The sequence below is a fragment of the Phoxinus phoxinus genome (genome assembly GCF_949152265.1).
Source record: "Phoxinus phoxinus genome assembly, chromosome: 17".
NCBI classification, from domain to species: Eukaryota; Metazoa; Chordata; class Actinopteri; order Cypriniformes; family Leuciscidae; genus Phoxinus; species Phoxinus phoxinus.
Window position 1 is genome coordinate 3,669,002 of NC_136892.1, and position 16,481 is coordinate 3,685,482.

General features: G+C 40.9%; 1 protein-coding gene across 2 annotated transcripts in view; it reads left to right on the forward strand.

Annotated features, from left to right (window-relative positions):
* The window catches only part of dpysl3 (dihydropyrimidinase like 3), an 82,487-nt gene that overhangs the window by 46,083 nt on the left and 19,923 nt on the right, over positions 1-16,481 (forward strand). For both annotated transcript variants that reach the window (XM_079585093.1, XM_079585094.1), the window contains exons 7-8: positions 13,233-13,301; positions 13,689-13,809. In XM_079585093.1, coding sequence (XP_079441219.1) covers positions 13,233-13,301; positions 13,689-13,809 — 190 coding nt within the window. The remainder of the gene's footprint in view (positions 1-13,232; positions 13,302-13,688; positions 13,810-16,481) is intronic.

The window sequence follows — 16,481 nt, forward strand, 5'->3', positions numbered from 1 at the left end:
CCAGTTACAGCACCCTAGCAACCATAAGCTATAGGCACGAGGCCGCAGGCCTCGTGCACTCATTATAATGCACTCGTTTAATAGAGATTTTAAATACTCTATAAAAACTCATTCGTAGGCACAACCTTAGCCCTAACCCCATAGTAACCATCTGTGGAGCCCTAGCAACCACCCTGAAGTCCCTAGCAACTGCCTAGCAACCGCCTAGCAACCACCCAGAACACCCTAGCAACTGCCTAGCAACCACCTAGCAACCACCTAGAATGGCCTAAAATCTTCATAGCCACACCATAGCAACCAGTTACAGCACCCTAGCAACCATAGGCTATAGGCACGAGGCCTGCACTCATTATAATGCACTCGTTTAATAGAAATTTTAAATACTCTATAAAAACTCACTCATAGGCACGAGGCCTGCACTCATTATAATGCACTCGTTTAATAGAGATTTTAAATACTCTGCGGCCGAGTGCCTAACCTTAGCCCTAACCCCATAGTAACCATCTGTGAAAACTACCAACCTAGTAACACCATAGCAACCACCAAAAATACCTTAGCAACCGCCCTGAACACCCTAGCAACCGCCTAGAAATGTCCCAGCAATCACCCAAATACCCTAACAACCACCCAGAAAACCTTAGCAATTGCCTAGAAACCACCCGGAACACCCTAGCAACCACCCAAAATACCTTAGAACTCCCTAGCAACACCCTAGCAACCACCCAAAATACCTTAGAACTCCCTAGCAACACCATAGCAACCACCCAAAATACCTAAGAACTCCCTAGCAACACCATAGCAACCATCCATAACACCCTAGCAACCACCCAGAACACCATAGTAACCACCCAGAAAACCCTAGCAACCGCCTAGCAACCACCCAGAACACCCTAGCAACCACCTGAACAACATGAATAAGCCATATCTCAGCAGCAGAACATCGTACAGACATGGTTGTTTGCTCGTATGCAATCATGTACCACACTCTAGCAACCGGGTCGTGTTTTTTGCCACTGCAAGCACCATTCACATTTTCTTCTGGAAATGTACGTTCTAGTTAATGGTGCTTGCCTATAGGCAAAGCAACATTAGTGTTCTCTTGCATACTTATTTTTAATGGTGCTTGCCTATAGGCAAAGCAACATTAGTGTTCTCCTCCATACTTATAATAATTATTATTCTTCCACACAAAAGTTCGGCGCGTAACTCGCCCCGCACCGTTTGTCACAGACCCCTGAGTGAGGTGTCAAAACGACCGGCTCATTGAGGAGAGGTGTGCTATATCTTTTCTAAGCGATCGGGTGTACGATGTTCGCACAGCGGACGAAAAAGCGGCCAAAAAAGTCCCATTGACTTAACATTGCGGAATTTTCAGAAATTCAAATCCCAACTGTCATTTTTCACACACACAGACACAAAGGGCCTGACACCCCTGCATGTCTCCCCCTCTCTCTCCCTCAGAGGATTTATATTATCCAGCAGCCAATAAGTAATGGCCTAAAATCTTCATAGCCACATCATAGCAACCAGTTACAGCACCCTAGCAACCATAGGCTATAGGCACGAGGCCGCAGGCCTCGTGCACTCATTATAATGCACTCGTTTAATAGAGATTTTAAATACTCTATAAAAACTCACTCGTAGGCACGAGGCCGCAGGCCTCGTGCCTAACCTTAGCCCTAACCCCATAGTAACCATCTGTGGTGCCCTAGCAACCACCCAGAACACCCTAGCAACTGCCTAGCAACCACCCAGAACACCCTAGCAACCACCTAGCAACCGCCAAGTAATCACCCAGAAAACCCTAGCAACTGCCTAGCAACGCCCTAGCAACCACCCAGAAGACCCTAGCAACCGCATAGCAACCACCCAGAACACCCTAGCAACTGCCTAGCAACGCCCTAGCAACCACCAAGAACACCCTAGCAACCGCATAGCAACCACCCAGAACACCCTAGCAACCGCCTAGCAACCACCCAATACACCCTAGCAACCACTCAGAACACCCTAGCAACGACCCGAACAACATGAATAAGCCATATCTCAGCAGCAGAACATCGTACAGACATGGTTGTTGGCTCGTATGCAATCATGTACCACACTCTAGCAACCGAGTGTCGAGTTTTGCCACTGCAAGCACCATTCACATTTTCTTCTGGAAATGTACGTTCTAGTTCTTCTTATTATTATTCCACACAAAAGTTTGGCGCGAAACTCGCCCCGCACCGTTTGTCACAGACCCCTGAGTGAGGTGTCAAAACGACCGGCTCATTGAGGAGAGGTGTGCTATATCTTTTCTAAGCGATCGGGTGTACGATGTTCGCACAGCGGACGAAAAAGCGGCCAAAAAAGTCCCATTGACTTAACATTGCGGAATTTTCAGAAATTCAAATCCCAACTGTCATTTTTCACACACACAGACACAAAGGGCCTGACACCCCTGCATGTCTCCCCCTCTCTCTCCCTCAGAGGATTTATATTATCCAGCAGCCAATAAGTAATGGCCTAAAATCTTCATAGCCACACCATAGCAACCAGTTACAGCACCCTAGCAACCATAAGCTATAGGCACGAGGCCGCAGGCCTCGTGCACTCATTATAATGCACTCGTTTAATAGAGATTTTAAATACTCTATAAAAACTCACTCGTAGGCACGAGGCCGCAGGCCTCGTGCCTAACCTTAGCCCTAACCCCATAGTAACCATCTGTGAAAACTACCAACCACCTAGTAACACCATAGCAACCAGTTACAGCACCCAAGCAACCATAGGCTATAGGCACGAGGCCGCAGGCCTCGTGCACTCATTATAATGCACTCGTTTAATAACACAACCACTCAAAATACCTTAGAACTCCCTAGCAACACCCTAGCAACTACCCAAAATACCTTAGAACTCCCTAGCAACACCATAGCAACCACCCAAAACACCTTAAAACACCCTAGGAACCACCCATAACACCCTAGCAACCACCCAAAATACCTTAGAACTCCCTAGCAACACCATAGCAACCACCCAAAATACCTCATAACTCCCTAGCAACCACCCAAAATACCTCAGAACTCCCTAGTAACACCGTAGCAACCACCCAAAATACCTTAGAACTCCCTAGCAACACCCTAGCAACCACCCAAAATACCTCAGAACTCCCTAGCAACCACCCAGAACACCCTAGCAACTGCCTAGCAACCACCCAGAACACCCTAGCAACCGCCTAGCAACCACCCAGAACACCCTAGCAACTGCCTAGTAACCACCTAGAACACCCTAGCAACTGCCTAGCAACCACCCAAAACACCCTAGTAACCACCCAGAACACCCTAGCAACCAACCCAAAACATGAATAAGCCATATCTCAGCAGCAGAACATCGTACAGACATGGTTGTTGGCTCGTATGCAATCATGTACCACACTCTAGCAACCGAGTGGTGAGTTTTGCCACTGCAAGCACCATTCACATTTTCTTCTGGAAATGTACGTTCTAGTTAATGGTGCTTGCCTATAGGCAAAGCAACATTAGTGTTATCTTGCATACTTATTTTTCTTCTTATTATTATTCCACACAAAGTTTGGCGCGAAACTCGCCCCGCACTGTTTGTCACAGACCCCTGAGTGAGGTGTCAAATCGACCGGCCCATTGAGGAGAGGTGTGCTATATCTTTTCTAAGCGATCGGGTGTACGATGTTCGCACAGCGGACGAAAAAGCGGCCAAAAAAGTCCCATTGACTTAACATTGCGGAATTTTCAGAAATTCAAATCCCAACTGTCATTTTTCACACACACAGACACAAAGGGCCTGACACCCCTGCATGTCTCCCCCTCTCTCTCCCTCAGAGGATTTATATTATCCAGCAGCCAATAAGTAATGGCCTAAAATCTTCATAGCCACACCATAGCAACCAGTTACAGCACCCTAGCAACCATAGGCTATAGGCACGAGGCCGCAGGCCTCGTGCACTCATTATAATGCACTCGTTTAATAGAGATTTTAAATACTCTATAAAAACTCACTCATAGGCACGAGGCCGCAGGCCTCGTGCACTCATTATAATGCACTCGTTTAATAGAGATTTTAAATACTCTGCGGCCGAGTGCCTAACCTTAGCCCTAACCCCATAGTAACCATCTGTGGAGCCCTAGCAACCACCCTGAAGTCCCTAGCAACTGCCTAGCAACCGCCTAGCAACCACCCAGAACACCCTAGCAACTGCCTAGCCACCACCTAGCAACCACCTAGAATGGCCTAAAATCTTCATAGCCACACCATAGCAACCAGTTACAGCACCCTAGCAACCATAGGCTATAGGCACGAGGCCGCAGGCCTCGTGCACTCATTATAATGCACTCGTTTAATAGAGATTTTAAATACTCTGCGGCCGAGTGCCTAACCTTAGCCCTAACCCCATAGTAACCATCTGTGAAAACTACCAACCACCTAGTAACACCATAGCAACCACCAAAAATACCTTAGCAACCGCCCTGAACACCCTAGCAACCGCCTAGAAATGTCCTAGCAATCACCCAAATACCCTAACAACCACCCAGAAAACCTTAGCAATTGCCTAGAAACCACCCGGAACACCCTAGCAACCACCCAAAATACCATAGAACTCCCTAGCAACACCCTAGCAACCACCCAAAATACCTTAGAACTCCCTAGCAACACCATAGCAACCACCCAAAACACCTTAGAACACCCTAGCAACCACCCATAACACCCTAACAACCACCCAAAATTCCTCAGAACTCCCTAGCAACACCATAAAAACCACTCAAAATACCTTAGAACTCCCTAGCAACACCCTAGCAACCACCCAAAATACCTTTGAACTCCCTAGCAACACCATAGCAACCACCCAAAACACCTTAGAACACCCTAGGAACCACACATAACACCCTAGCAACCACCCAAAATACCTTAGAACTCCCTAGCAACACCATAGCAACCACCCAAAATACCTAAGAACTCCCTAGCAACACCATAGCAACCATCCATAACACCCTAGCAACCACCCAGAACACCATAGTAACCACCCAGAACACCCTAGCAACCGCCTAGCAACCACCCAGAACACCCTAGCAACCACCTGAACAACATGAATAAGCCATATCTCAGCAGCAGAACATCGTACAGACATGGTTGTTTGCTCGTATGCAATCATGTACCACACTCTAGCAACCGGGTCGTGTTTTTTGCCACTGCAAGCACCATTCACATTTTCTTCTGGAAATGTACGTTCTAGTTAATGGTGCTTGCCTATAGGCAAAGCAACATTAGTGTTATTGCTCATACTTATTATTTTTTTTTTTATTATTATTATTCTTCCACACAAAGTTCGGCGCGTAACTCGCCCCGCACCGTTTGTCACAGACCCCTGAGTGAGGTGTCAAAACGACCGGCTCATTGAGGAGAGGTGTGCTATATCTTTTCTAAGCGATCGGGTGTACGATGTTTGCACAGCGGACGAAAAAGCGGCCAAAAAAGTCCCATTGACTTAACATTGCGGAATTTTCAGAAATTCAAATCCCAACTGTCATTTTTCACACACACAGACACAAAGGGCCTGACACCCCTGCATGTCTCCCCCTCTCTCTCCCTCAGAGGATTTATATTATCCAGCAGCCAATAAGTAATGGCCTAAAATCTTCATAGCCACACCATAGCAACCAGTACAGCACCCTAGCAACCATAGGCTATAGGCACGAGGCCGCAGGCCTCGTGCATTCATTATAATGCACTCGTTTAATAGAGATTTTAAATACTCTATAAAAACTCACTCGTAGGCGGCCTCGTGCCTAACCTTAGCCCTAACCCCATAGTAACCATCTGTGGTGCCCTAGCAACCACCCAGAACACCCTAGCAACCATAAGCTATAGGCACGAGGCCGCAGGCCTCGTGCACTCATTATAATGCACTCGTTTAATAGAGATTTTAAATACTCTATAAAAACTCACTCGTGCCTAACCTTAGCCCTAACCCCATTGTAACCATCTGTGGTGCCCTAGCAACCACCCAGAACACCCTAGCAACCATAAGCTATAGGCACGAGGCCGCAGGCCTCGTGCACTCATTATAATGCACTCGTTTAATAGAGATTTTAAATACTCTATAAAAACTCACTCGTAGGCGGCCTCGTGCCTAACCTTAGCCCTAACCCCATAGTAACCATCTGTAGCAACCACCCAGAACACCCTAGCAACTGCCTAGCAACCACCCAGAACACCCTAGCAACCACCCAGAACACCCTAGCAACTGCCTAGCAAACGCCTAGCAACCACCCAGAACACCCTAGCAACCACCTAGCAACCGCCTAGCAACCACCCAGAACACTCTAGCAACCGCCTAGCAACCGCCTAGCAAAACTCACTTGTAGGCACCTACGGCCTCGTGCCTAACCTTAACCCTAACCCCAGGAGATGCAGATATACACTAAGAGCCTAGCACCCTAGCAACTGCCTAGCAACCACCCAGAACACCCTAGCAACCGCCTAGCAACCACCCAGAACACCCTAGCAACTGCCTAGTAACCACCTACAACACCCTAGCAACTGCCTAGCAACCACCCAAAACACCCTAGTAACCACCCAGAACACCCTAGCAACCAACCCAAAACATGAATAAGCCATATCTCAGCAGCAGAACATCGTACAGACATGGTTGTTGGCTCGTATGCAATCATGTACCACACTCTAGCAACCGAGTGGTGAGTTTTGCCACTGCAAGCACCATTCACATTTTCTTCTGGAAATGTACGTTCTAGTTATTATTATTATTCTTCTTACATTTACAACTCTATCTCGTCCTAGAGCTTTAACTCTACATACTCCAAACTCGGCTCAGACACTCAAACTGTTCTGACTCGGTATGCTATATCTTTTCTAACTGATCGGACTTACGGTTTTCCTATAAATGACGATCAAACTTGGAAAAACTCCCATTGACTTAACATTGCGGAATGTTCAGATTTTCAAACTCCCCAACTGCCTAAAATTCAAATCAAAATCCCTTGAAAGCCTAGACTAAATCAAACTGCCATTCTATACACTATATGAGCCATTGAGACTCATGTAAACTCATTAAACTCATCTATCTATCCACCTCAAACTATTTTAAACTTCAAACTAATTTAAACTTTTTATGAATAAAAACTATAAAAACTGGCTCGTAGGCACAAGGCCGCAGGCCTTGTGCCTCACCTTAGCCCTAACTCCAGGATGCTAATATACACTGAACTCTGAACTCTTAGAGTCATGTAAACTCATCTATCTATCTATCTATCCACTTCAAACTATTTTAAACTTCAAACTAATTTAAACTTTAAACTAATTTAAACTTTTTATGAATAAAAACTATAAAAACTCGCTCGTAGGCACAAGGCCGCAGGCCTTGTGCCTCACCTTAGCCCTAACTCCAGGATGCTAATATACACTGAACTCTGAACTCTTAGACTCATGTAAACTTCAAACTACTTTAAACTCTAAACTCAAAAACTCTTGAGTGTGTGTGTGTGTGAGAGAGCAAGTTAGTGTGTGTTATAACACCCTAGCAACACCATAGCAACCACCCATAACACCCTAGAAACTGCCTAAAATACCTTAGAACTCCCTAGCAACACCATAGCAACCACATATAACACCATAGCAACCACCCAAAATACCTTAGAACTCCCTAGCAACACCATAGCAACCACCCAAAACACCTTAGAACATCCTAGCAACCACCCATAACACCTTAGCAACCACCCAAAATACCTTAGAACTCCCTAGCAACACCCTAGCAATCACCCAAAATACCTTAGAACTCCCTAGCAACACCATAGCAACCACCCAAAACACCTTAGAACACCCTAGCAACCACCCATAACACCCTAGCAACCACCCAAAATACCTTAGAACTCCCTAGCAACACCCTAGCAACCACCCAAAATACATCAGAACTCCCTAGCAACACCCTAGCAACCACCCAAAATACCTTAGAACTCCCTAGCAACACCATAGCAACCACCCAAAACACCTAAGAACTCCCTAGCAACACCCTAGCAACCACCCAAAATACCTCAGAACTCCCTAGCAACACCCTAGCAACCACCCAAAATACCTTAGAACTCCCTAGCAACACCATAGCAACCACACAAAATACCCTAGCAACCGCCGAGCAACCACTCAGAACACCTTAGCAACCCTCTAGAAACACCCTAGTAATTTAAAACTACTTCAAACTATACTTTAAACTATTTTAAACTTTAAACTAATTTAAACTTCAAACTAATTTAAACTAATTTAAACTTCAAACTAATTTAAACTAATTTAAACTTCAAACTAATTTAAACTTCAAACTATTTTAAACTTTAAACTACTTTAAACTGTAAACTACTTTAAACTTCAATCTACTTTAAATTACTTTAAACTGTAAACTACTTTAGTTTAAACTAATTTAAACTTTAAACTATTTTTAACTGTAAACTACTTTAAACTTTAAACTACTTTAAACTACTTTAAACTACTTTAAACTTTAAACTACTTTAAACTACTTTAAACTAATTTAAACTTCAAACTAATTTAAACTTCAAACTATTTTAAACTTCAATCTACTTTAAACTGTAAACTACTTTAAACTTCAATCTACTTTAAATTACTTTAAACTGTAAACTACTTTAAACTACTTTAAACTACTTTAAACTTCAAACTAATTTAAACTTCAAACTTTTTTAAACTGTAAACTACTTTAAACTTAAATCTACTTTAAACTGTTTTAAACTTTAAACTAATTTAAACTTCAAACTACTTTAAACTTTAAACTTTTTCAAACTATCTGGTCCAAACTTTCACAAGCCAACTTAAAGTTTGTTTCAACGAACTTTTTAATCTAGTTATAATCTGAACACACATCTGTATACTGTATCAGTGTATACAGCGTCAGTCATTATAATCTGAACACACATCTGTATACTGTATCACTGTAGACAGCGTCAGTCATTATAATCTGAACACACATCTGTATACTGTATCATTGTAGACAGCGTCAGTCATTATAATCTGAACACACATCTGTATACTGTATCACTGTAGACAGTGTCAGTCATTATAATCTGAACACACATCTGTATACTGTATCACTGTAGACAGCGTCAGTCATTATAATCTGAACACACATCTGTATACTGTATCACTGTAGACAGCGTCAGTCATTATAATCTGAACACACATCTGTATACTGTATCACTGTAGACAGCGTCAGTCATTATAATCTGAACACACATCTGTATACTGTATCACTGTAGACAGCGTCAGTCATTATAATCTGAACACACATCTGTATATTGTATCAGTGTAGACAGCATCAGTCATTATAATCTGAACACACATCTGTATACTGTATCACTGTAGACAGCGTCAGTCATTATAATCTGAACACACATCTGTATACTGTATCACTGTAGACAGCGTCAGTCATTATAATCTGAACACACATCTGTATACTGTATCACTGTAGACAGCGTCAGTCATTATAATCTGAACACACATCTGTATACTGTATCAGTGTAGACAGCATCAGTCATTATAATCTGAACACACATCTGTATACTGTATCACTGTAGACAGCGTCAGTCATTATAATCTGAACACACATCTGTATACTGTATCAGTGTAGACAGCGTCAGTCATTATAATCTGAACACACATCTGTATACTGTATCAGTGTATACAGCGTCAGTCATTATAATCTGAACACACATCTGTATACTGTATCATTGTAGACAGTGTCAGTCATTATAATCTGAACACACATCTGTATACTGTATCAGTGTCAGTCATTATAATCTGAACACACATCTGTATATTGTATCAGTGTAGACAGCGTCAGTCATTATAATCTGAACACACATCTGTATACTGTATCAGTGTAGACAGCGTCAGTCATTATAATCTGAACACACATCTGTATACTGTATCATTGTAGACAGTGTCAGTCATTATAATCTGAACACACATCTGTATACTGTATCACTGTAGACAGCGTCAGTCATTATAATCTGAACACACATCTGTATACTGTATCAGTGTAGACAGCGTCAGTCATTATAATCTGAACACACATCTGTATACTGTATCAGTGTATACAGCGTCAGTCATTATAATCTGAACACACATCTGTATACTGTATCATTGTAGACAGTGTCAGTCATTATAATCTGAACACACATCTGTATACTGTATCACTGTAGACAGCGTCAGTCATTATAATCTGAACACACATCTGTATACTGTATCACTGTAGACAGCGTCAGTCATTATAATCTGAACACACATCTGTATACTGTATCATTGTAGACAGTGTCAGTCATTATAATCTGAACACACATCTGTATACTGTATCAGTGTCAGTCATTATAATCTGAACACACATCTGTATATTGTATCAGTGTAGACAGCGTCAGTCATTATAATCTGAACACACATCTGTATACTGTATCAGTGTAGACAGCGTCAGTCATTATAATCTGAACACACATCTGTATACTGTATCATTGTAGACAGTGTCAGTCATTATAATCTGAACACACATCTGTATACTGTATCACTGTAGACAGCGTCAGTCATTATAATCTGAACACACATCTGTATACTGTATCAGTGTAGACAGCGTCAGTCATTATAATCTGAACACACATCTGTATACTGTATCAGTGTATACAGCGTCAGTCATTATAATCTGAACACACATCTGTATACTGTATCATTGTAGACAGTGTCAGTCATTATAATCTGAACACACATCTGTATACTGTATCACTGTAGACAGCGTCAGTCATTATAATCTGAACACACATCTGTATACTGTATCACTGTAGACAGCGTCAGTCATTATAATCTGAACACACATCTGTATACTGTATCATTGTAGACAGCGTCAGTCATTATAATCTGAACACACATCTGTATACTGTATCACTGTAGACAGTGTCAGTCATTATAATCTGAACACACATCTGTATACTGTATCACTGTAGACAGCGTCAGTCATTATAATCTGAACACACATCTGTATATTGTATCAGTGTAGACAGCATCAGTCATTATAATCTGAACACACATCTGTATACTGTATCAGTGTAGACAGCATCAGTCATTATAATCTGAACACACATCTGTATACTGTATCACTGTAGACAGCGTCAGTCATTATAATCTGAACACACATCTGTATACTGTATCACTGTAGACAGCGTCAGTCATTATAATCTGAACACACATCTGTATACTGTATCACTGTAGACAGCGTCAGTCATTATAATCTGAACACACATCTGTATACTGTATCAGTGTAGACAGCGTCAGTCATTATAATCTGAACACACATCTATATACTGTATCAGTGTCAGTCATTATAATCTGAACACACATCTGTATACTGTATCAGTGTAGACAGCGTCAGTCATTATAATCTGAACACACATCTATATACTGTATCAGTGTCAGTCATTATAATCTGAACACACATCTGTATACTGTATCAATGACTGACACTGATACAGTATACAGATGTGCATTCAGTTTCTGACGGACTCCACATGCTTGAGAGTTTGCAAAGAAACTTTAGTTGTAAGATGAAGCAGCGACTGTATTGAAGCTGACAGCAGCTGCATCACAAACCGCAAGTAAATGATTTCATAATGCTCTGCCTGTAAATTATGGTTTTATATGGATAATGATTTGATGTATCCTATGCAGTGACGTTAGTCAAACATTGGGCATTTACTGACTGACAAGCATTAAAGGAGCCGCGCCTTAAAAACGGTTTAGAATGAGGGTAAAAAAATATAAAAATTCCGCATATATTATATATTAGTATATATATTGTGCTAAAAACCTTATTAAAATTATAAGTAAATCTCAAGGAACATTTAAATAATAAAACCCCTTTGGGCCACTTTTGAAATCGTTTAAAGATTTTTGTTAAAACATGACACATCAAAATGGCTCTTTTTTTCAGTAGCTAGTATGCTTCAGTTTACTCAAGCATGATTTAAGAGGCATGTGGTATTACTGTAGGTGGATGGGACATTCTCATTTAAGAGAGACTTTGATTATTCTGCATTCTTTTGCCAATATGGTCAGAACATTGTAATAAAATATGCATATAAGATAATAAATATGCATCATAGCCACTGGCATACAGTAACACATTGTACAGTGATTTGCAACATATATCGAAATAAAATCAATATCACGATATGGCTTTGTGTGACAACATATGTTTTACATAGTATTAACTCTTTTTCAAGAGTTAAGTTAAGAACAATTTAAAAACATTTTTTATAAGTTCTTCAAGATTCAAATCATTTTAATGTAATTTGAGTTGAAATTACTAAAACAGTACTTAAAAATATAAGGCAGCAACTTTTTTTTTACAGTGTACTTTGTCTGATCCTGCCCTTGTGAAAAAAGAAGTGTGTTTAATTGTATTGAATGCGCGGATGTAGTGTACTTTAAATCTTAAAAGTATATATATATATTAAAAAAAACTAGTTGCAGATACATTAATTATTTTTTATATTAATAAAATAAAAGACCATTTAAGAGTACTTAAAGTGAGTACACTTTCATGACTGTTTATACGTTTACGTTTTTACAGTGCTTATCTCAAATGAAGTATATTTTAAATAATTTATTAATTATTGATAATCTTTGTTTGTGCTTTAAAAAAGTACCCTTATTTTGATTCGTTGATTAACATACTAAAGCACATGTGAATACTTTATTATAATTTGAACTGAAGTGACGGCTGATATTATATTTAAAATGAATATATTTTCGAATATATATAAGAATATAAAACTTTCTTCATTACAACTGTGTACTTACAAATATATCTAAAAATATGACATACAAGTTTCAAAAGAAATGACATAATATGGAAGTATAGAAGAATGAAGTATATTAGTTTACCATAAATGCTTGTCAGTACATTTGGCAGTGCACTTTAATCATATTTCAAAGACAACAGAAGCAAATATGAAATCGTCCATATGTACATTGCGTGAGCTTATTTCGTCCATTGGATCGAAAGATCTGAAAAAAAAACAAAAAAACTTGAAGAAATCAGGACAAAAGGTTGAAAGTGGACAAAAGAGACGGATTAAAACACCAGATCCGATCCACCAAAACACATCTTAATGCCAGCTGTAAACAGGGCCACTAATCTACTATGACTGTGTGTTCTTCAGGAGCAGACCCGTATGCTGGAGATGGGCATCACAGGACCTGAGGGACATGTTCTCAGCCGCCCGGAAGAGGTCAGTGGCCACAAATAACAGTTGTATACTGGTGTATCTGGTGGCATATCATTTCATAACATCACTGCAATCCCCATAAAATATTTATCTGAACGTAAAACTCACAATAAGACAAGGAACTTGTATTGATTTCATGTTGACATAAAATTGGCCCACCTCACAGATCTAACTTGTCTCTATCAGGGATCTTTTGCAGACATGATCCTTGATCTAATTTTACTGAGGTCGGCCATGATAGTGGGGAGGGAAACTAGATTTATAAGGTATTTTAGTTATGCATAGAAATAAATCAACAGTGTATTGTGTGAGGAACTATGCGAGATACATAGAGATGCAGCTAAATCGGTTTTGCAATGTCCTTCATTATGTGTGTGTGTGTGTGTGTAGCTAGAGGCTGAGGCAGTGTTTCGAGCCGTCACGATTGCCAGTCAAACCAACTGTCCGCTCTACGTGACCCGCGTGATGAGCAAGAGTGCGGCTGATATCATCTCACAGGCCAGGAAAAAAGGTACACAATATGACCATTGAAAAAATAAATCTTGAATGAGTGATTCTCTAATTAATGTCTTGTAATGGGGCCAATTTCAAACAATATCAACACATACATTTTTCACAAAAAAGAATGTACCGTATTTTCCGCACTATAAGTCGCTTCGGAGTATAAGTCGCATCAGTCAAAAAATCCGTCATGAAGAGGAAAAAAACATATATAAGTCGCACTGGACTATAAGTCGCATTTATTTAGAAATGTATTTCACAAAATCCAAGACCAAGAACAGACATTTAATCTGGAAAGGCAAGTTATTCAGCTCCACAACAGCACACAGAACAACAGGCTGAAGGTGTCCGGTGTGTTAGCGTAACACATTAACAGTTATTCAGCGACACAACAGCACACAGAACAACAGCTGAAGGTGTCCGGTGTGTTAGCGTAACACATTAACAGTTATTCAGCTCCACAACAGCACACAGAACAACAGGCTGAAGGTGTCCGGTGTGTTAGCGTAACACATTAACAGTTATTCAGCTACACAACAGCACACAGAACAACAGCTGAAGGTGTCCGGTGTGTTAGCGTAACACATTAACAGTTATTCAGCGACACAACAGCACACAGAACAACAGCTGAAGGTGTCCGGTGTGTTAGCGTAACACATTAACAGTTATTCAGCGACACAATAGCACACAGAACAACAGCTGAAGGTGTCCGGTGTGTTAGCGTAACACATTAACAGTTATTCAGCGACACAATAGCACACAGAACAACAGCTGAAGGTGTCCGGTGTGTTAGCGTAACACATTAACAGTTATTCAGCTACACAACAGCACACAGAACAACAGCTGAAGGTGTCCGGTGTGTTAGCGTAACACATTAACAGTTATTCAGCTACACAACAGCACACAGAACAACAGCTAAAGGTGTGCGGTGTGTTAGCGTAACACATTAACAGTTATTCAGCTCCACAACAGCACACAGAACAACAGCTGAAGGTGTCCGGTGTGTTAGCGTAACACATTAACAGTTATTCAGCTCCACAACAGCACACAGAACAACAGCTGAAGGTGTCCGGTGTGTTAGCGTAACACATTAACAGTTATTCAGCTACACAACAGCACACAGAACAACAGCTGAAGGTGTCCGGTGTGTTAGCGTAACACATTAACAGTTATTCAGCTACACAACAGCACACAGAACAACAGCTGAAGGTGTCCGGTGTGTTAGCGTAACACATTAGCAGTTATTCAGCTCCACAACAGCACACAGAACAACAGCTGAAGGTGTCCGGTGTGTTAGCGTAACACATTAACAGTTATTCAGCGACACAACAGCACACAGAACAACAGCTGAAGGTGTGCGGTGTGTTAGCGTAACACATTATCAGTTATTCAGCGACACAACAGCACACAGAACAACAGCTGAAGGTGTGCGGTGTGTTAGCGTAACACATTAACAGTTATTCAGCGACACAATAGCACACAGAACAACAGCTGAAGGTGTCCGGTGTGTTAGCGTAACACATTATCAGTTATTCAGCTCCACAATAGCATAAAGAACATATACCTGAGGCTGAATAGGCTAAATTAACATTAGCCAGCGAGTCCAACAAGTTACCGGTCAGCAAGTTCACCAAGCTCCCGATCTCACTCCTCAACACTGAATCCATTGAGTTCTTCCTCGGTGTCGCTTCTGAACAACTCCGCTAACTAGAGCGCCCTCTCGCAGCTGTAGACGGTAATGTTTTCTCTTGGTTCATCTCAGTCAGTATGAATTAATTTTGATATATAAGTCGCACCTGACTATAAGTCGCAGGACCAGCCAAACAATGAAAAAAAGACGTATAGTCCGGAAAATACGGTACAGAATATGTTTGTTATTTGTAATATTTACCATATTTCACATATTATATATCTATAACTGTGTGAATACAAACAATGTTTTAGAGCAGTTTTAGAGTGGGCTGAGGTGTGCAACACATTGAAATGTCTGATAAAATAAGAAATCCCAGCATGCTCACATGTCATCAGCGTAACGTCTGAGCTTTCACAGATGTCGCCTGCGAGTTTACACGTCTCATCCAGTTAAATAAACCTTTGCCGAGCCACGGTCATCTTTGACGTATTCATGACCGTAATGACCTTCAGTTGGATACAACTGTGTCTCTGTGTGTCAGATGTGTAAATAACAGTTTTATTATTATAAATGTATTATTTTTTATTTATCGTGTCATTATGTATTAGCTGTCTATACATTATTTCCACTTGAATGAAATGTGTATTTGAAATGCTCTGCCTGGTTTGTTGTAAAAGTTCCACAATCCATCACCATAATAATCCTCACTGTTTAGTTAAATCATTCAGATAAAATGCTCTCTTACGGAAATTAGTTCAATATAAATAAACAGTCATGATTACAGTTTCAGGGAAGCGAGAAGTACTCGGGAGTACAGAAGACAGCCGATATCATTTTAGAGAATATTTAGGTCCCACTTTATATTAAGTGGCTTTCAGTACTATGTATTTACATAGAAAAATAAGTACAATATAGCCACTTATTGTGTTGATGTTGTATTGTAAAACACTCGTGCTGCTATTGCGGTGTGATACGGGTAAGGTTAGGGACAGGTTTGGTGGTATGGGTCGCTTTAAGGGTGGGTTAAGGTGTAAGGGAAGGTCAACAGT